The sequence below is a fragment of the Xenopus laevis genome, chromosome 3L (assembly GCF_017654675.1).
Source record: "Xenopus laevis strain J_2021 chromosome 3L, Xenopus_laevis_v10.1, whole genome shotgun sequence".
Taxonomy (NCBI): domain Eukaryota; kingdom Metazoa; phylum Chordata; class Amphibia; order Anura; family Pipidae; genus Xenopus; species Xenopus laevis.
In genome coordinates this window covers 154,646,593-154,667,219 of record NC_054375.1, presented here as the reverse complement: position 1 = coordinate 154,667,219, position 20,627 = coordinate 154,646,593, and the positions used below count along the sequence as shown (strand labels likewise).

Sequence of the window (20,627 nt, the reverse complement as noted above, 5' to 3'; positions counted from 1 at the left end):
GAGATATTCACCCATCACTACTGTTGCTATATAAAAAGGAGGGGAGGGAGGGGGGTAGGGTGGTTATTATAGGAAGCAGATAGAAACTCTCACAATCATTCTTTTTATCCAGCTGCTCTCTTTTGGTTTGTCCTATGTTATTGTTTGTCTGTCTGTCTGTCCGTATTTGTGCTCTATTTGTTTTACAGATCTTACCAATCCTTCCATATTTTTTCAGATTGTTTAATTTTACTTTTCTTCACCGCTAGCAGTCCTTCCATTGTCTTCGTCTCCTCTAATTCTCTATTCCAGTCTATTTTTTTGGGAGGTTCTTTATTTTTCAATCTTTTTGGTATTGCCATTCTTGCCCCTTGTAACATATGTATAATCAGTGATTTATTACTGTCTGTGTAATTTTATTTACATTGAATATTACTGTTTCTATACAGTTTTTATATGTCCTGGGTCTCAGCGTCTCTATTGATCTAAATACTTCTTCCTAATAGCATTTGAGTTTCTCACATTGCATCTCCAACATATTCCGCCACATTGTTATATATTCTATGTAGTGCTACTGGTGTTCTGTACCATCTACGTAGGAGTTTGAAATTGGCTTCTTGTACTCTAGTTGATCTTGAACCTTTATGTGCTGAATACATTATATTTTCCCATGTCTTGTCTTTTTTTAAATCCTATTTCCTCTTTCTGTGATTCCCCAATCAACTTTTTGTAGAATTTCCAAAGCTCTATACTATTTAAGGGAAAGTTCCTGGGTGGAAAATTAGACTTACGCATGTTATTTATTGATTATTTATTATTGCCTGTGTGTATTTTTCTAGGTTATTTGCATATTCATGAATAGATATAGACAGATGATAGATAGATACAGTAGATGATAGATAGATAGTAGATAGATAGATTACAGTTGCAAATGTATGTATATGATGCAAACATGGTAAATGAACAGCTTAAAATAAAGTTAATATTAATACAGAGTGATCTAAAACCCACCAACTGTTCCAAGGTCTCAGTAGTATTTTTTAGCCAAATATTTTAATGTTATGGATAAACTTCTTCCATAACACTTGTGGTTCTGTTTTCATAATCCTTTAATGTTTCATGCAAACTCTCTCTTCACATTTGAACTGATCCAATCAAATTCCTTTCAGTAAAAGTCTCATATTGAACATTTCTTTTAATATGTCTCTTCAAACAAAGGAGGTTATTAAACAAACTCTGAATTTGTCTCATTATTCTATTAAAAAAACACCCAAAAACTCCCATGCCCGATTTGACCTTATTTATTAATTAAGAAACTCGAATTATTCGGGAAAAAAAACAATAATATTGAGTGAAAACCCGAATCATCAGATTTTTTCTGACTTTTTCCTAAGTCTCTAGATTTTTTTCAACAATAATAATGTCCATTGTCCACATTTTATTTATCTTTTTTTACTGTAATTTGATAGTAAGATCTTCAGAGTTCATATATTCAATATTTCTATTTTTGGCCACCTTTAACTCTAAGATGTTCTCTGGAGTTCTTGTCGGGTTTAAACAATATAATAAAACATTTTGGCACAAAGATACAGATCACCAAAGCCCAGCTGGAAGACAGGATGGCAAAGACCTCCATTGCCACAGTATACATGCCCCGTGCACTGAGATAGGCTGGGATAAAAGACACCCAGACACTGAGGAAAGCCAACATACTGAATGTGATAAATTTGGCTTCATTAAAACTGTCAGGGAGTCGTCTGGCCAGAAAGGCAACAATAAAACTGATGGTGGCCAGAAGACCAAGACATCCTAGCATGAACCAAAATGCAGCAGGTGACCCTTCATTGCAATTTACTATAATTATTCCAGGTTTGGTGCTAATGTCAGATTCAGGGAAAGGAGGGGACAAAATCAGCCATATTACACACACAAATAATTGAATGAAAGCACATAATGCAATGAGACTGTAGGACACCTTAACTCCTGTCCACTTTCTTAACCTACTGCCTGGTTTAGTTGCGTTAAAGGCAATGACAACAGTGATGGTTTTGGCCAGAACACAGGAGATACAGAGAGCAAAAACCATCCCAAATGCCACCTGGCGTAGAAGACACTTTTCAGGTTGTGGGTAACCAATGAAACCTAAAGAGCAAAGGAAACAGAGAAACAGGGAGAACAGGAGAAGGCAACTAACTGAATAGTTGTTGGCTCGGACAATTGGCGTCCCTTTATAAAGAATGAACACTATCAGAATAAAAAGAGGGATTATAGAAGATAAAATGGAAATGACAATTAGACTACAACCCAGTGCTTCTTCATATGAAAGGAATTCTGTTGTTCTTGGTAAGCATCTGTCTTGTTGTAAATTGGGCCATGTGTCCCAGGAACATGAATGACATTCCACAGCATCTGGAAAACAACATTTTTATCAGAGGCTGTTAATGAGAAAGCAGGACGAATATTCGAAGAACAATACCTGTTTGGTTTGAAATATGTCCTTGAGGACACCGGACACACACATAGCAGCAAAGTGGTTTTCCTGGTAGTATCACTTTCCTAAATCCAGAAGGACATCTTGGACTGCACCTAGAAAGAGGAACCTATATAAAAATATATAAGAAAGACATTTTGTGTTGCTATAATTATCATTGTTTTATGAAATTTCTGAAACAGTCTACAACTTAAGCACCGGGTCCAAATTCCTGATCAGTCATATTGCTGATAAGACACAATCAAAGACAGATAAAAAGACTGTAGACCAGTGCTTGGATGATTTTTAGGGACTTGGATGATTTTTAGGGACTTGGATGATTTCTTGGACAAGCTTAATATCATAAATAGGCTATTGTTATACTACAATCTACAATAAGTATAGCTAGTGGTAAATATATATATTTTATGTGAGCGTATGTCGGGCTTGATGTAAGTGTGATAGGTATGTGATCTGGGTTTCATTGGGAGAGGTTGAACTTGATTGACTTTGGTCTTTTTCAACCCAACTTAAAGGGGTTGATATTGGTTTTCCTATCTTACTATTTGTGGTTTTTGAGTTATTTCGTAGTGATGAGCGAAATTATTCACCAAGTTATGCTTTGAAACTGATGCCTGTAGACTTCGATGGGTGAAAAAAGTTGTTGCACAAAAAAAAAGATTTGTTGCAAATCAAAAACATTTTGTCGCAATAGACTTCAATGCATTTCAGAGAATTTTCTCAGTTTCTTCATTTCAGCTCTCCAGTATGACATTTCAGCAATCTGGTTGCTGGGGTCCAATTTACCCTATCAACCACGCACTGATTTGAATAAGAGACTGGAATATGAATAGGAGAGCCCTGAATAAAAAGTAGCAATAACAATATATTTGTAGCCTTACAGAGCATTTCTATTTAGATGTGGTCAGTGACCCCCATTTAAAAAGATGTTAAGAGTCAGAAGAAAAAGGCAAATAATTAAATAACAATAAAAAAATAAACAATGAAGACCAAATGCAAACTTGTTTGGAATTGGACATTCTATAACATACTAAAAGTTAAGTTGAAGGTGAACACCCCTTTAACTATGTAGCTATGTAACTATGAATGGTTACTCTCATCTTACCTGAGTATAATTATCAGGCCATTTAATTATAGAACTGTCTACTTTGAAGATGTTCCCATCTTGGGCACTCAAATCATATCTTCCTACTGTAACCTGCTCTAGTGTTCCATTGGCTGTTGGATGCCAATTCACAATATCATAGACGGGTGGAGGGTTTCCCTTTGCATCAAAGAAAACTTGATTGTCATCTTTGGTCTTGAAATGTACATTTTTAATGTAGTGAAGGAGCTAAATAAGAATAAAAAACATAAATTGAATGAAAAAAGCCATATTGTCAGAAGGCTAAATCTCAGGAAGTTGGTGAAATATTTCCTTACTTGCCAAGGCTTAAATGAATATATGTTAGCACAGTTCCCATCTTGGAATGGTCCAGTTCCAGGTGTGCAGTCAAGTAAATTTTGCAGTGCCCAAGCAATGGCATAAACAGCAGTATATATAATAAGCGATAATCTGTGATAGTTTTCATTTAGCAGGCTCTCCAGCTTTTCATTTCCTCTACATGGTTTCACGGTAGTGTTGTCCATAAACATATTTCCTTTATCTGGCCACTTACAAGAGAAAACTTGTTCCCAATATTCCCTTATGAAAAAATCGTCAACATTGTTAAATGGGCGAAGTTTACCAAGGTATTTAGTGAACTCTGGCATCTGCCCACCATGGATTGCAAAACCCAGGGCGCCTATTAGGATTTTTTGGAATCGCTCTTCAGAAAGTAAAACCGAAGTTGCCCAAGATTCACTGGCTACCCATATAATTCCAGATATGTTCTCCCTCAAAAACTCTTCTGCCAAAATCACGAAGTCAGAATCAGAGGTTATCACGACCACAACTTTTGCAGTTGACCCTTTTATCACCTGAACAATGTGGGGAGCATTTCTATTAGCTTGACTAATTAAGATATTCTCAGAGAAGGCCACACAAGCTCCAGCTTTTATTATCTCCTGTTTGACCATCTGAAGACCATATTGGCCATAATCATTATCATTGGCTAGAAGACCAACCCAAGACCAACCAAAATGAGAGACCAGTTTGGCCAGACCTTTCATCTTAAATTCATCACTAGGTATCGTACGAAAAAAAGAAGGGAACAGGTGCCGGTCACTGAGAATTGGGTTGGTGGCAAAATAACTGATCTGTAAGATCAAATAAAGAGGGTAGAATATTTGGTTTCAATAAAACAACTAAATAATGTATGTTATGAGCTTGAGGATGCTGGACCTGTGAAGTCTGACTATGATAGCATTCTATATATGATGTGACATGATTTTTTTACCTGTGGGTATCGGTACAGTCCCAAAATATGGGCCATTAACATTGATGCTGTAGACCCTGAGTCACCAATGATACCTGCAAGAGTGCCTTCCTCATGACAGTTATATTTTGGGGTGATTTCCATTCCTCCCGAGAGCATGGAAAGAGTCCCTTGTGTTGCTCGTCGCAATGTAAAGCAGGTGTCAAAAACCTGAAAGCCCAAAGTGATATTAGGAAGGAACTCATGATTTGAGTTAATTTCATCAACAGCAAATATTATACCATGCATGCTCTCATAGTACTCAGTGGCAAATCTAAAAGTGAAGCACAAAAAAAACTTTGTTAAAGTTTAGGGTCAAAGAGTAATGATGAAAAGCTTGATTGATTGATTTAAAACATGTCAATTCATAATAAACTCATTTTCTGTTGGACTTCTGGTGCCCCAGTCCATCAAATACCAGTGCCCAAAGTATAAAGAGTTAAAAAGACACTTGTAAAATGGAAAGGGTCAGAGAAAGGAAGGGAAACAAAACAAAGATGAGCCTAACTAAACGAATCATCAGATTCCCAGTTTGGAATTTTTCTAGACATGATTTCATTGTCACAAATGATAGAACTTTATATACAATGTAACTATATAGATTACATGAAGATACACAGCACAATGCTGTACTTTACAGCTGCCATTGACCATTGATATAGGGTTACCTTTGTACATTCCTATACCTGCTACATAGGATACAATTGTTCCTGTATTTTGTGCTTTGCCCACAATCATAAACAAGCCTAAAATTGTAAATTGTAATTTGGTTTTCGCTATTTGAAAGTTGAAGTTGAAATTATACCAAGGAATTTAATTTGGATGGTTTATATCACTAAATAGGAAATAGCAGAGGGTTGTCTTTATCATTTCATTTAATTACAATCTGATTACACCTTCTGTGTTTTCCCAGTGTTAACATTTGATACATTGAGTTCTTCTAAACTGATATTTAAATAGGTCCCTCTTAGCTCATGAAATGGATACAGGTTTAGAAAAATATTGATGTATCAGTGATAGTTGCATAAAGATCTAGTACAGCAAATGCATATTGACGCTATGGGGCATTTTGATGAACATTTAGATATTGATCAAAGAGTGAAGTTAGAGATCACCAAAATCAACTAAAGTGAAATTCCACCACTCTCCATTCATCTCTAGAGCAGTTTAAAGGCATATGTTTTTTAATGAAGAATCCATGAAATGCGTTGAGTATAGAAAAATCAGAAGGCATTCAAAGAAGGTACTATTGGCCATTGGAAATCACCACAATGGCAAAATAATAAAAATACTCCACAGACCCCAACTGAAAGGACTTCCCAAAGTCCCTAATATGTCATGCCTTGCCTGATTTTACATTTTAGGTATTTAGGAGCATTCCCGCCATGAAGGAATTTATCATTAGGACAGTGACACAAATGCTGTGTGTATAGTATGAAGTATTGGTTTTCACTGTTCTAAATTATCGAAAAAACTTTTTTTGGCAAAGGAATGTAGTGTTTATATGTTGGTGAGGAGAGATAGTGGTGGTTGTGATAACATAGAGAATTAGCAGACATGCTTCTGTTATCCACCTGTTATATATTTACTCATTAAAGTGAGGCACAACTTGGGTTGCTATAGCTGCTTCCAGTCCCAGATCATAGCCTTAAAGCTGATATAACTTCCACCCAAAAGTACCCCTTGACCAAGGTGTGATTGTGATCAAATCATCAACAGGAATGTGCTGCAGAGTAGTTGAGTAGAGAAGCATGGACCCCCACCAAATGCATACTCTCCACTTTTCATTGTACTATCCACTGTTTTGAATATATATAGAATCTAGCAATACCATGACTGATACCATGGATGATTATTGGTGTTTCACTTTAATGCATTTTGACAAAATAGCTGCACTTGTAAAAATTGTCGCTTGCATCAAAATTATTTTGATGCTCATTGACTTCAATGCGTTTCGCAAATTTTTCACCATTTTGCGAATTATTTGGAGAAGCAAAACAGGACAGATTCACCCATCACTAATTCTTGCAAACTGTTTGAATTAAAATAGACGTTACAATTATAAACAATTTGTAATGAACTTTTCCAACTGACTTTTCTACATATGAACTCATTTTTGGGCACTAATATGTACGGCCCTTTATGAAACCCTCACACTGGTGCTGGTTAATAGGTATAATTTGTAGCATGTGTAACTATATTGCAACTACTCACACTTGAGAAAGGGTCTATGCAACTAGCAATTATTCTTCATGTGTCTTCATTACCAGATCTTTCCATCTGTAAGCTTCAATTAAAGTGAGAAGAGATAGACACCAAAATATTATTAGCTTATGCCACTTATATTGGAATTCTGGTAGATTGGAAATAAAATGGAGATCCTTGAAGAATTCATCAATATAAAGCTGAAATTTAATGTTCAAATTGGCTCAAATGATCATCTACAGATTTGCATTCCACTGAGGACTGCTGTAAGGAAATCCGCTTACCCTGGTGGTCTAGCGGTGTGCTCCCGGCATGCGGGGGCATCCGCCGTGTCTCTGGCAGGGACGCCCGCCGCCTGCATCCAGGCTGTTCCTGTGCCGGCTTTCCTTAGGGCACGTGCGCGGCGCGCGTACATTATTTAAAGGCGCATGTGCGCTGGCGTGTGGCGTCGGCGCGCATTGGCGCGAAATTCAAACAGTTTAAAAGGGGAATTTGGTTTTCAGCAAATTGCCCGTTGTCAGGTTCATATTAGCTTGTTCCTGGGTGCTTTTCCTTGACTCCTGTTTGATCTACTGTGTTTCACCCTTGCCTGCCTGATTTTCTACGCTGATTTCTCCAATCCTGACCTCTGCCTGTCCATTGACCATTCTTCGATATCTCTATCCTGATTTTTGCCTGTCTGATTATTCTACCTGCTTGTGCTAGCCCGGCCTGCCGGCTCCTGGTGTCTTCCTATCTTCCAGTATCCTTGTAGAACAGTTGTGCCCCCATTGCCTGCCAGAACTTATGCCTTGCACCTCTCGTTAAGTCCAGGTGGCATCTGAGTACGCCGAGGGCTCCTCCCGAGGCCAAAGGCGGTCACTTAACTGGTGAAGTCGAGCCGAGACCAGGGTGCTTGGCATCTGTTCTGGTGTAGGGTGCCGACCGTGACAACTGCACTTTTAAAGTGCAGAGATAGATCCAAAATATCCGATTATGCTGCATTTGAATTCATTTAGTTTTTTCAGGCAAGAAAAATAATGAGCAAAGCAAACAGAAACTGGGCACTACTGTAACTGCAGAGAAAATGATACATCCCACCATGTGCAACATCGATCAATAGCATATATGCAAGAAAACTCAAACTGGAAAATTGCAAGAAGAAAATTTGATAGAAAAAAAATCTTAATCTTAATATTTATTAAATCAGGTCAAATTTTATTGAGCTTTTTGAAACCACAATTAAACTCGATTTCTCTAAAACAATGAATGCCATGAAAGTTATTAAAAGATCAGAAAATAAAAAGTACAAACAGAATATAGTGTTGAACGTTTCAAAAAAAAAAAATATATCTTTAAAACCTCTAAAAGTACAATTTTTTAAGACACAAAAACTCTGAAAGGCTGAGGGGCGCATTTATAAACACTGGGCATATTTGCACTTGGGCATTAACCCATAGCAACCAATCAGTGATTAACTTTTTCAGTGTGAGTTGCAGGTTCAACACTGAAAACAATCATGCCCAGGAGCAAATGTGCCCAATGTTTATAAATGAGCCCTGAGTTATTAAAAAATAGCTCCAATAAAATCCGCACAGCTCCCATTGACTTCTATTGGCCCTCTTTTACCTGGAAACATTTTGTATTAGAGTTTTTTGCGGTTTTTATCCTTAATAAATCTTCAATTTAAATGAAAAAAAACCCACAAATTTTTAGAAGGAAAATATGATTTGTGAAAAAAAGAAAATCTTAATGTTAATAATTAGGTCCTCTAGTCTATTTCAATTTATAAATCTCAAATATTAGAATTCAGAAAATTTGAAAGTAAAAATACTCAAATTCAATTTTATTTCTGTGACTGTCAAATCCTGTCTTGTTCATTTGGTAGGTCTGAAAAATATTGCTTTGGTTGGCTTAAAGGAGTAGTAATATTGCTTGGTTCATGTGTTACTCTTTCCATGTCTGCCTACAGAACAATCTTTCCCAAAACCAAAATGTTTATTTTTACATATATAGCCAGCTTAATTAACATTTTAGATAATAGTTAAGATCGTACAATATTGTTACTGAACACATTAATTTTTTAAGGGGACCTTCATGGTCGAATTAACTTCTAGTGTGATACGGACATTTATACACAGATCATTTGTTAATTGATTTTTTAATATGTTTTTGTTAATTTGATTTTTTTTTAATTTGACTTTTTGGGGGTTTCAAATAATTTGTCTTTCTTGTTTGCCATACCGGTAATTCTTGGCAACCAGAGAGAGAATCCAAAGAACACAAAAACCAACAAAAAAAATAAAAGCCACTTAAAAATGTATTACAAGAACTCCCTTCATACTAAAAATGAAAATCCCTTTGAACAGAACCTGTTGATTGGAGAAAATAAGACTCAGTTGGAAGAATCATTTTAAAGGGGTTATGGGAACAGTACATTTTGCACTATTATTTATTATTGCCTTTAAATGTAATATGATCTCTAGAGTTCAGGTTGGGTTTAAACAATATGATGAAGCATTTTGGAACAAAGATACAGAACACCAAAGCCCAACTGGAGGATAGAATGGCAAAGACCTCCATTGCCACAGTATACATGCCCCGTGCACTGAGATAGGCTGGGATAAAGGACACCCAGACACTGAGGAAAGCCAACATACTGAATGTGATAAATTTGGCTTCATTGAAACTGTCAGGGAGTCTTCTAGCCAGGAAAGCCACAATGAAACTGATGGTGGCCAAGACTCCAAGATATCCCAACATGCACCAGAAAGCTGTAAGTGACCCTTCATTACAGTTAACAATGATTACTCCAGGCTTTGTGTCAGTATCAAGTTCAGGAAAGGGAGGGAATGGGATCATCCAAACCAAACATATGCACAGCTGAATAAAGACAGAAATCATAATGAAGCAGTATGGTATCCTTACCCCTGTCCACTTTCTTAATCTGCTGCCTGGTTTGGTTGCATTAAAGGCAATGATAACTGTGATCGTTTTGCCCAGAACACAAGAGATGGAGAGACTGAAAACCATCCCAAATGCCACCTGGCGCAGAAGACACATTTCAGGTTGTGGGTAACCAATGAACCCTAAAGAGCAAAGGAAACAGAGGAACAGGGAAAGCAGCAGAAGGCAACTAAGGGAATAGTTGTTGGCTCTCACAACGGGTGTTTGTTTATAACTGATAAAAACTCCTAATATAATAAGTGGAATTAAAGATGAGAAGATGGAGGTGGCTGCTAAGCTGCAACCCAAAGACTCTTCATAGGAAAGGAACTCTGTAGTTCTTGGTAAGCATCTGTCCTGTTGTAGATTGGGCCAAGTGTCCCAAGAACATTGGTGACATTCCACAGCATCTGGAAAGCAACATTTGTTTTCAGCTTATGTAAACTATATTATAAGTTGGTCTATTCTCAAAGAGTATAACAGTTTTATACATTTTACCTATTTGGCTTGAAATCTGACCCTGTGGGCAGGGTGCACATTCATAGCAGCAAAGGGGTTTTTCAGGTACTATCACCTTCCTAAATCCTAAAGGGCAGCTTGGGCTGCAGTTGGACATAGGAACCTAGGGAATTAATAATACAATTATAACAGGTTTTGCTAAATGCATTTGGAATGTGATGTCATGGCTCAAAAGGCAAAATCAAAATGGAAACATTTTATTCCCTTCACCGTTGTAAATAGTTAAATCACAAATATGGAAAATAGAATAATTATCCGTCATATAGGGCATTATGTTTGAGTTTTATGTTGAGTGCTAGTTAAATCAGTGTTAATTTTTAATGTTGTTTAAAAATGTTTGTTGACTTTCTTGGTCCCTCTGTGAAACTATGGTCTACACTTAGGGGCCGATTCACAAAGGGTCGAATATCGAGGGTTAATTAACCCTCGATATTCGACTGGGAATTAAAATCCTTCGACTTCGAATATCGAAGTTGAAGGATTTTAGCGCAAATAGTGCAATCGAACGATCGAAGGATTATTCCTTTGATCGAATGATAAAATCTTTTGAATCAAAGGATTTTAATCCAACGATCAAGGAATATCCTTTGATCAAAAAAACTTAGGAAAACCTATGGGGACCTTCCCCATAGGCTAACATTGAGTTCAGTAGCTTTTAGATGGCGAACTAGGGGGTCGAAGTTTTTTCTTAAAGAGACAGTACTTCGACTATCGAATGGTCGAATAGAACAAAGTCGTAGTCGTAGGTCGTAGTAGCCCATTTGATGGTCGAAGTAGCCCAAAAAACACTTCGAAATTCAAAGTTTTTTTACTCCGAATCCTTCACTCCAAGTTAGTGAATCGGCCCCATATTGTTCAGAAATGTTTTGAATCCTCCAGTCCTGAAGATACTCTTCACAAACCTTCTGCCTTGCCTTTCTTGGCAGATTTACTGAAGACCAAAAAAAACTTTACTACTCAACTAATGCAGTCTATATAGGCCTGTCAAAAAGGGCCAAGTGCTGGAATATAGCCCCCAACTCCAAAGGGCACTCAATTCAAAAATTCAAAGATATATTTCCAGTCAATTCTCAAAGTTAAAAAATCACTTTTTATTCATCATAAATATTAAAAAAGTAGGCATACAGACCAACCGATACTCCGCCCGGGCGGAGTATCGGTTGGTCTGTATGCCTACTTTTTTAATATTTATGCTGAATAAAAAGTGATTTTTTAACTTTGAGAATTGACTGGAAATATATCTTTGAATTTTAGATTTACTGAAGAACCTTGGTGGTTCATCACTGAGGTTCAGAATATGCATCCATTCCTAGCTCCTATATCTCCCTGTCCTTATTAGTGTACATATACTTGTACCTATATTTGTAGGTATGATAAAGAGTAGTGACCCAATTCTCTTATAGTACCTGAGCATTAGTATTGCTCCATGCAATCCTGGAATTGTCTACATTCAAAGTCTTCCCATTAGGAACATTCAAGTCATAACTCCCAACTACAACCTGCTCCAATGTGATACTCTGTCTCAGACGCCAATTCACAATGTCATAAATGGCTGGAGGGTTCCCTTTTTCATCAAAGAACATGTGGCTCCCATCTTTATTCTTGAAATTTACATTTTTTATATAGTGGAAAATCTAGTTAAAAAAAATATAGAAAAATCATTTCTTAGTCTAAAGTCTTAGTCTGTTATGGTTCCACCCCTATCATGTACTGTAAATTATCTTAAAGCCGTACAGAGCCATAACAAGCTTACAGGAAAACAGGAAAATTCAATGGTATTGGGATCCTTATATAAAAGTTAAATATAGTAGTTGATGCTATTGCTGATTGACCAAGGAAAATTCCAATATGTACATTACATGCCAATAGGACTTGCACTATGGGTACTTCATTTATGTTAATGGGCCAGTTGGGAACTTTTAAGATTTATATTCTTTAAACTCTTAAATACTCTTAAACTACTTAAACTAAATAGTAATAGAATTAGAGAGTCTCTTAATTGCCAAGGGTAAAAGGAAGAAATGTTGGCACATGCACTGTGAGAAAATGGCCCATTTCCAGGTGCACAGTAATGTAGATTATGTAGGGCCCATGCAATGGCATAAACAGCTGTATACACATTGAAAGATAATCTGCCATTCTCTTCAGACAATAAGCTTTGTAATGTTTCGTTGCCTGTACATGCTTTTACATTTCCCACGGAGTTATCTTTATTAAGCCACTTACAAGAGAACATTTCCTCCCAGTATTCCCATATGTGTGAACCTTGAGGGTTATTTGATGGGTGGAGGTTATTGAGGTAGTTGGTAAAGTTTGGTATCTGCCCAGCATGGATGGCAAAGCCCACAGAACCCAATAATACAACTTGGAATCTTTTTGCAGAAAGTAAAGCTGAAGTTGACCAAGATTCGCTAGCTACCCAGATCTTCCCAGTCACATTTTGCTTCAACAACTCTTCCACCACAATCACAAAGTCAGAATCAGAGGCTATCACAATCACAACATTTGCGGTTGATTGAATAATGACTTGGACAATGCGAGGTGCATTCCTGTTGGGTTGAGTGGTCAAGATATTTTCAGTGAAGGCCACGCAGGCACCATGATTTATTACCTCCTGCCGCACCATCTGAAGTCCATACTGTCCATAATCATTATCACTGGCCAGGAGACCAACCCAAGACCAACCAAAATGAGAAACCAGCTGGGCTAGACCTTTCATCTGAAACTCATCACTAGGTATGGTACGGAAAAAGGAAGGAAACAGGTCCCTTTCACTGAGAACAGGGCTAGTTGCAAAATAACTGATCTGGAAAAAAAACAATGCTTTTAATAATTTGAAGAATGATTAGAAATAGTCTGTAAATGTAATTGAAAAATAAGTATTAAGTATCCCTGTATGCATTATATAGCATTAATTAAGGCTAATATGCCCCTAAACCTGCACCAATTGCAAAAGAAACCTTAACAAAAGGGAAACATTTACATTTTCTTCTGGCCAGCCTTTCTTTAGTTATGTATACCTGTGGGTAACGGTTCAGTCCTAAAATTTGGGCCATAAGAATGGATCGTGTGGACCCAGAGTCTCCAATGATACCAGCAAGAGGTGCCCCTTTATTGCAGTGATAATTTGGGATAATTTCCTCTCCTCCTGAAAGCATTGCAAAAGTTCCTTGTGCTGCTCGTCTCAGAGTCCTGCATGTGTCATAAACCTGGAACCCCAGTGTAATGTTGGGAAGGAGTTCAGGATCTGCATTAATCTGATCCACTGCAAAGGTTAAGGCTTGGAGGCTCTGGTAAGGCTCAATCCCAAACCTAGTGTAAATGCAAATAAAGGAATGTTACAAAAAGCCCAGTAGATGCTGTAGTAATTATGACAATTATCTGTGTCTTTACCAATACAATGCAAGAAACTAAAAGAAATACTTTTTGATACAGGTATCTGCTCTCCAAAACAGCAGTTGTCTGCATTAAGCAACTTTTTATTGATGCAAGGTCAGTGTTTAGCTGCAATGTGTATGTTCCATATGTTGCTGCAAACAGCCCTTAGTCTCATGACACAGCTAGGGATGGGCGAATTTTTTCGCCCCGTTTAGCCGAAAAAATGACGCCCATAGACCTGTATGGCGGCGCGAGTCAAAAAATTTCACGGCGCGACAACATTTTTTTGACGCCCATAGACTTTAATGGGCGTCTGCGACATTTCGACCGGCGGCAAATTTTTGGAGAAGCGAAATGGGTCAATTCGCCCATCCCTAGACACAGCACCTTCACATATGTTGCGGCATATGCGACATTGGATGTGATGTATCTCACAGAAGCTGCTTGGACACTTATTTTTTTGGGCCCACAACATGTTAGACCCTGGCCTTGATCATTTTAAACAGAGCAAATAAAGATAAATCTCTTGGAAGACCATGCTGACAGACTAAAAACGCTCAGGATTGTGCAGCCTCTTTTCCAAGGAGGAACTGGGCAGTAAACTAAGAGTGGATAAAGTGTCTTTAAAGATCTTTTCGATCTAGAATACTTTTGAGCCCTCTGTATGTAGACCATTGCCTGGACATCAAGTTTTCTCCTGTGTGTTTCCTCTTTTGAATCCATGAGTTACTACAGTTACTGACTTCTGAACTATTTTTGGACTATGCTTTTTGGATGGTGCCCTTGGTACCCTGCCCAAGTCCAGCTTGATTACCTGTATTTAATCTCTGCCTGTTCCCGTTACCTGGTGCTTGTTCCGACCTTCGGCCTGTCTGACTATGCTTTAGTGTTTCTACAATCTTGTCAAACCTAATCCTACCAAATGTTGTATGGCTTCCATACCTCTTTTCCAGTCCCCCTGTTTGCATTTGAAGGCATACTGTGCAAGAACAGTCTTCTTTCAGCATTGGGTTCTGTGGTTAGTAAGTCCATTAGGGTCAGAATTGGAAGGCACGTATACATACCACCATCCCACTCCCTACACATACCCAACATGTTGCCAAAGTACCATTGAATTCTTACCTAAAAAATTTACATATTTTATTTGTAAAAACTGATTGATTTGATAAACAATTTATGTAAAATAATTAAAAATAAACAGTCTCTCAGTCTTCCAGAATCCCAGGGCACTAGGCCAAACATATCTTGTTGATTGGACAATGGGTTACTAGGGGGTGGTAGGCATTATTCTATCATTACTACATTTTTAGGGGCTCATTTGCCCTTTTTATTTATAAAGGGTGATAGGGCCTAAAACATGTAGCAAGACTGAACACATTTTCAGTAGCTGTTTCTGTGCCATTTGCCATATTATTTGTTTGTAGAAGCACAAACTTGCATTAGGTTGGGGGAAAGGCATGGAGCAGTAGAACCAGCAATAAGACTATTCTGCCTTGTCATGTTTCTGTCATTTAACTATAAGCAAGAAAGATTTAGTTAAAAATTCAAATTACACTACCTTAGTCTGAGTGATTCACCCAGTCAGAATGTTTGCCACCCAAAAACCTTAAATAAAACCATTTTTGAATATTCAGTGTCTATATATACATATATAAAGCAATGGCTCTTACCTCTGACATTGGACCTCAGGGTTATTTTTTGTGAAACGGAGGTCATCAAAAACTCCATCCAAATAAATCCTAAATGTTCCCCCTAAAAGAATGTCGCCAGGTTGACTCTGAAAAATATTAATGCTCTCCCTGGGAAGCGTGCAAGAACAACACACATTATAATATGCAGTACTCCAAACCAAGGCTGTAGAAAGGATAAACCAAATGTAGTTGGGGAACATCTGTGGATCATAGAGAATCATCTCCAATGTACAGAGTGTCTCTCTCAGTGCCCCATTGTCACACACACAGGTTCTCTCCCCATCCTGCATTGACCTGAAATTTCTTTTATCTCCTGATATAATTGCTGGCCTAAGGGAAAGCTTAAATCAAGTTTATAAATAAATGATCCAAACCGCACAGAGAATATTAAAATAATTATAGTATTTAGTTCTACAGCCTCTGTGAATCTCAAGGGGGGACATTTCACATTGCTCGGAATTCACCAACTTTCAAATTTATATATTAAAATTTCTATATCTGCTTATTAGCTTCAAGGAATCAATTTTTACATTTTTTTTTTTTAAATTGCATCAGTTTGTGCACCCCATCAAAGTGTGGCATCCATGGCAGTTATGTTTCAGCTGTAGTCATGTTGGGTCAGGGGCGATCCTAGCCCTTCCACCGCCTGAGACAGTGGCTGCGCCCCCCTCCCCTGTGCACTTACCTTTTTGCGCCTGATGGGGTCCAGGGGGGCCACGAGGGCAGTGGGGCCACAAGGGAGGCAGAGAGGGCCAGTATGCTAGTGCAGAGAGCCTAACTGAGCTCTCTGCACTAGAAGAGATGAATTCCCAGAAAACTGTAAATTCGGCTCTTATAGTACCAGGAGCGGCATTTTTGCCGCCCTTGGTTCCTAGTGGGGCGATGCCGCCTGAGGCAACAGCCTCAACGCGCCTCATTGGCAAAGCGCCCCTGTGTTGGGTGACATATAACAACTTCATCAACCTATGCTAAGCTATCATATTAAAAAAGTATGGGTGCTCCAAAATGGACCCAACGTAAAGAGTGTATTAATTTACATATAAACATGGTCTTCCATAGGGTTGCACATTTTTGAATGCAAGCGGTTCCCATTGTAATTGTGTTGACTTGTGTCCAGTGAAGTGGATGCAAATAACATTTTGAACTCAAGCTCTGGAACCTTCCAACCCCCCCCCCCGCAACATTTAATTCCAGAGACCTGCTCTAATTACTTTTATTATTCTTTTATAAGAAGGCACTGAAGCAGGCTGCTCCAGGGCAAGTGAATATTTTCTCAGCACCCCCATTGATGTAGAGACAATAACATCATTGCACCTGCGACAGGTAATGCCAGTCTGGGCATGATTAGAAAACATCTGTGAATAAAAAAGCCATAAAACTTGTAGCAACACACTGGTGTTTCACTCTTTGCCTATTTCCTGACCTGTACTTATATTTAACTTGATCACATTATCAGACATCACCAGTATTGCCAGTTTGCCAGTATCTTGCCTGTCCTGCTTATTTCCCAGTGTCTGCCTCTAGTGATGGGCGAATTTATTTGGCAGGCGCGAATTTGTGGGGAATTTGCGTGATTCGCCGCCAGCGAATAAATTCACGAAACGCCCGCGAAAATTAAAAAAAAAACAATTTAGCTGGCGTCGGAAAAATGGTCACCGTTTCGCAAATTTTTCACCGTTTCGCGAAATGGCGCAAATTCGCCCATCACTATCTGCCTCCTCCTAATTCCTCACTAATCTATATTAATGGATTGTAGCCTTGATATTATATTTATATAGTGTTCTTGTATTCTTCAAATGTTACATACTTCATTCAGTTCCTGCCAGAGTTAACCGTACAGGGTAATTATCCTATTCACACTGACTCTTAATCTAAATCCATTTAACCTGCCTGCATGATTTTGGATTGTGAGAAGAAACTGGGGAACCCACTCAGACGTAAAAACTATAGCTTCTAAATTATAATATAAATCTTAAATATCATTTTCATGCAAAAACCCTTTCCAAAATCCATTCCAGGAGATGTATTGGACACATAGAGACAGGGCGACCTTAATAAATGGGCAAAGGGGGCCCTACAATTCTTGGGGCCCACTGTGTTTTCCTACACTTTCACCTTGGCCTCATTCTGTTCTGTAAACTCACAGTCACCACCAGCCCTACCTTGACACCCTCCAACCACGTGTCAAAATAATCCAGGAAACATAAATGACAGTGGCTAATATCAATCTGGGGATGGAGCAAACTGAGAATGGCAGGTAATCCAAATATTTAATATGCCCACATACATTTTAATGGAGAAGCTGCTGGTATTAGTTCTGAAGCGATAGTGTTACCAGGGCCAGGCCAGAAATGTCCTATTCTTTGTCAACACTTCCTCAGTTGCTCATGTTCCCATCACACAACTCTGCTAAAATACAGCTAGAGACTCATGAGCCGCCTCCATTACAGGGTTCTGTGTGTGTGTACATGGCTACAATTTAAGGGGAGCCTTAGGCTCTGCTGAGGCTTGAACCCAGGATCACCTGGTAATTAGTTGCTCACCTTAACCACTGGGCTGGGAGAGTAGCTTGCCTCCCTTTTCGTCTCTTTCCCTGTCTGCATTGAATTACTCCAGCAACCTTATTGGTTGGGTGTGGTTAGCCAATTAGGGCTGACTCTGTCCTATAGAAGCCCAGCCCTCCTGACAGCTGATGACTGAGCACTGGCTTTGCCTTAGCTTTTCAGTTCCAGCTTTAGCCCCTGATCCTATTTTTGTTTCTATCCTGCCTTGTACTCATCTCTGTCCCTGCACCCAGTCTTGTTCCTGTTTTTGTACTGTTATTTCTCCTGTCCCAGTCCTGTTTTCTTTGCTCACCATAACCTTACTCGGCCTGACCCTGACCACACAATCAGTCCTTGGGTGTAGTGATGGGCGAATTTGCGCCGTTTCGCTTCGCCGAAAGATTCGCGAATTTCGCGAAACGTCTCGTTTTTGATGCCGGCGCCTGTTTTTGACGCCGGCGTCCGTTTTTTTGGAAAATTTTTTTTTTGACGCAGCGAATTTTTTCCACGAATTTTCGCGGGCGTTTCGCGAATTTATTCGCCTGCCGCGAATCACGCAAATTCACAGCGAATTCGCGCCTGGCGAATAAATTCGCCCATCACTACTTGGGTGAAGGACTCACTCATAAAATCCTTAGAAATCCCTTATAGGGAGATGGAATGACTGCATGAGTTGGATGTGGAGGATAAGGCACATCATCAGTTGGATCATTGTCCAACACTCACCAAAGCCTTTAAATGGCCCTGTACTGTTTTTTTTTTTTGCAGTAAAAAAACTCTTTTGAATTATTACATGAAACATACATGGGATTGAAGTTACTCATCTTATTTTAAAAGGCTAATTTATTCAAACAACTGTAAATTAATTTAGGAGCTGTACCAGCCTTTTCCCTTCCTTACCTGGCCATGCAAGTTCTAGCTAGCTGCAACTCTTAGTAGAACATACATTACATGGATTATTTTTCTCAGGTAGAGCCTTCAGTGTAAAAAGGGAAAATGTCCAAGCATTTTTTATGGGATTAACATTTTCTTAATTTGTTGCTTAACTTGTTGGGTTGTTATCCCACATATCACAGATTACATATGCATATTATGCAATAAATTACATTGTATGTCTGACAGTAAGGGGCCCATTTACTAACAATTGAATTTCATTTTTTTCCATGATTCTCTAAATATTTGTGGTTTTCCTATTTCTTTTTTTTAAAAAAAAACTCTAAAAATGTGTTATTTATTAAGGGGGTTATTTATCAAAGGCCCCGTTTGTGAGTTTTTTTTCTACCTCAAATAAACTCACAACTGGAATGTTTGCTTATTTATGAAAAAAACCTGAATGTAAAAAAACTTGATTGAATGCAATAGGAAAAAAACTTTATTGAGTTTATAGGTGAAAAAACCTGAAATGCCTCGAATTTATCAAGCTTTCAAGCTCAAACCAGTGCAAAAAAACCAAACTAAAATCATGAAGGCAAAAACATCTGTTCATCAAATGGTTAAAGGAACCTCTGCTATTGACTTCTACATGACCTCTACAGGTTTTAGCTGGTGTATTTTCATATTGGGGCTTTTAGCAGCTTTGGGGCATAAAAAATCTTGAAAAATTCAAGTTTTTTAGGGAAACTACCCTCGAAAAACTTTTTTGAGAAAACTCAACTCAACATTTAATAAATAACCCCCTATGTGTAAAAACCATGAAAACCAGTAATAACAGCAACAATAATAATAATAATAACTTTGCCAGGTAAAAAATGTCAAGGTCCTATAGAAGTCAATGGAAGCTGCACTGATCCTATTGATGTGTTTTATATCAAATCAAATTTTTTTGTTCAGAAATTGTAAAAATGTCATTCGTGGTTTTAGAATGTTTCTGGTCAGATTTTTAGAGAAAAAAAAACATTGTATTTTTAGAGATTTAGGGGGTTATTCACTAAACATCAAATTTTTCTGGATGGGTTTTTTGGAGCAAAAATTTGAATTTTCCATGGAAAAAAAACCTCAATTTTTTTACATTTATTATACCCCAATTCTGCAAAAAGCTTGAATCTAAACATCCGCCATCTCAGACCAGTCAAGGCCATGTATAAGTCAATGGCAGATGTCCCTATCCCTATCATGGTCTGCACTGGGCCGAATAATCCAAAAAAATTCAGGGTTTTTGGGGCAATAACCTGAAAAAATCTAGTGCTTCAAGATTGATGTCCGGAAAAATATCACAATTCAGATTTTCACTCGATTTATTGAGTCTTTCCGTGATCTAATTTTTTCAAGGTATTTTAATGATAAATAAGGTCATATCATGGATGGGAGTTTTGCTGAGCTTTCTTTATTAAAAAAAACTGATTTTTAATCCGAATCCTAAGAATCAGAATCCAAAAATACTCCATCTAAAACCTGTTGAGGTCCTGTAGAAATCAATGGCAGATGTACCTGGAGATGTTTCTTGACGTGATCCACTTTGGTTTTCATCCGATAATCAGATAGCTTTCGTATGGAAAATCAA

At 38.0% G+C, this 20,627-nt stretch overlaps 2 protein-coding genes across 2 annotated transcripts; both read right to left on the bottom strand.

Annotated features, from left to right (window-relative positions):
* Window positions 1–1,480: 1,480 nt before the first annotated feature.
* On the bottom strand, window positions 1,481–7,432 carry LOC108710419 (extracellular calcium-sensing receptor). Its single transcript, XM_018251558.1, has 6 exons — window positions 7,356–7,432; window positions 4,849–5,140; window positions 3,893–4,708; window positions 3,576–3,803; window positions 2,456–2,579; window positions 1,481–2,388 (listed from the first exon to the last, which is right to left on the bottom strand). Exons 1-6 carry the CDS (start codon window positions 7,430–7,432, stop codon window positions 1,481–1,483), a joined length of 2,445 nt encoding a protein of 814 aa, XP_018107047.1.
* A 2,066-nt stretch (window positions 7,433–9,498) lies between these two features.
* Window positions 9,499–19,035, bottom strand: LOC108710418 (extracellular calcium-sensing receptor). The gene is made up of 7 exons (XM_041585664.1): window positions 19,028–19,035; window positions 15,564–15,692; window positions 13,536–13,827; window positions 12,467–13,321; window positions 11,922–12,116; window positions 10,495–10,618; window positions 9,499–10,406 (listed from the first exon to the last, which is right to left on the bottom strand). Exons 1-7 carry the CDS (start codon window positions 19,033–19,035, stop codon window positions 9,499–9,501), a joined length of 2,511 nt encoding a protein of 836 aa, XP_041441598.1.
* Window positions 19,036–20,627: the final 1,592 nt, after the last annotated feature.

What these genes read in the sequence shown, in the direction of transcription:
- LOC108710418 (XM_041585664.1), bottom strand. An exon ending in GGAGCAATACTAATGCTCAG is followed by an intron (nt 10,619 to 11,921) that starts GTACTATAAGAG and finishes TTAATTCCCTAG; the next exon opens with GTTCCTATGTCCAACTGCAG. An exon ending in TCAGATTTCAAGCCAAATAG is followed by an intron (nt 10,407 to 10,494) that starts GTAAAATGTATA and finishes GTTGCTTTCCAG; the next exon opens with ATGCTGTGGAATGTCACCAA.
- LOC108710419 (XM_018251558.1), bottom strand. Translation starts at nt 7,432, where the DNA reads ATGCAGGCGGCGGGCGTCCCTGCCAGAGACACGGCGGATGCCCCCGCA. An exon ending in GACTGTACCGATACCCACAG is followed by an intron (nt 4,709 to 4,848) that starts GTAAAAAAATCA and finishes TTGATCTTACAG; the next exon opens with ATCAGTTATTTTGCCACCAA. An exon ending in ATTCATTTAAGCCTTGGCAA is followed by an intron (nt 3,804 to 3,892) that starts GTAAGGAAATAT and finishes ATTCTTATTTAG; the next exon opens with CTCCTTCACTACATTAAAAA.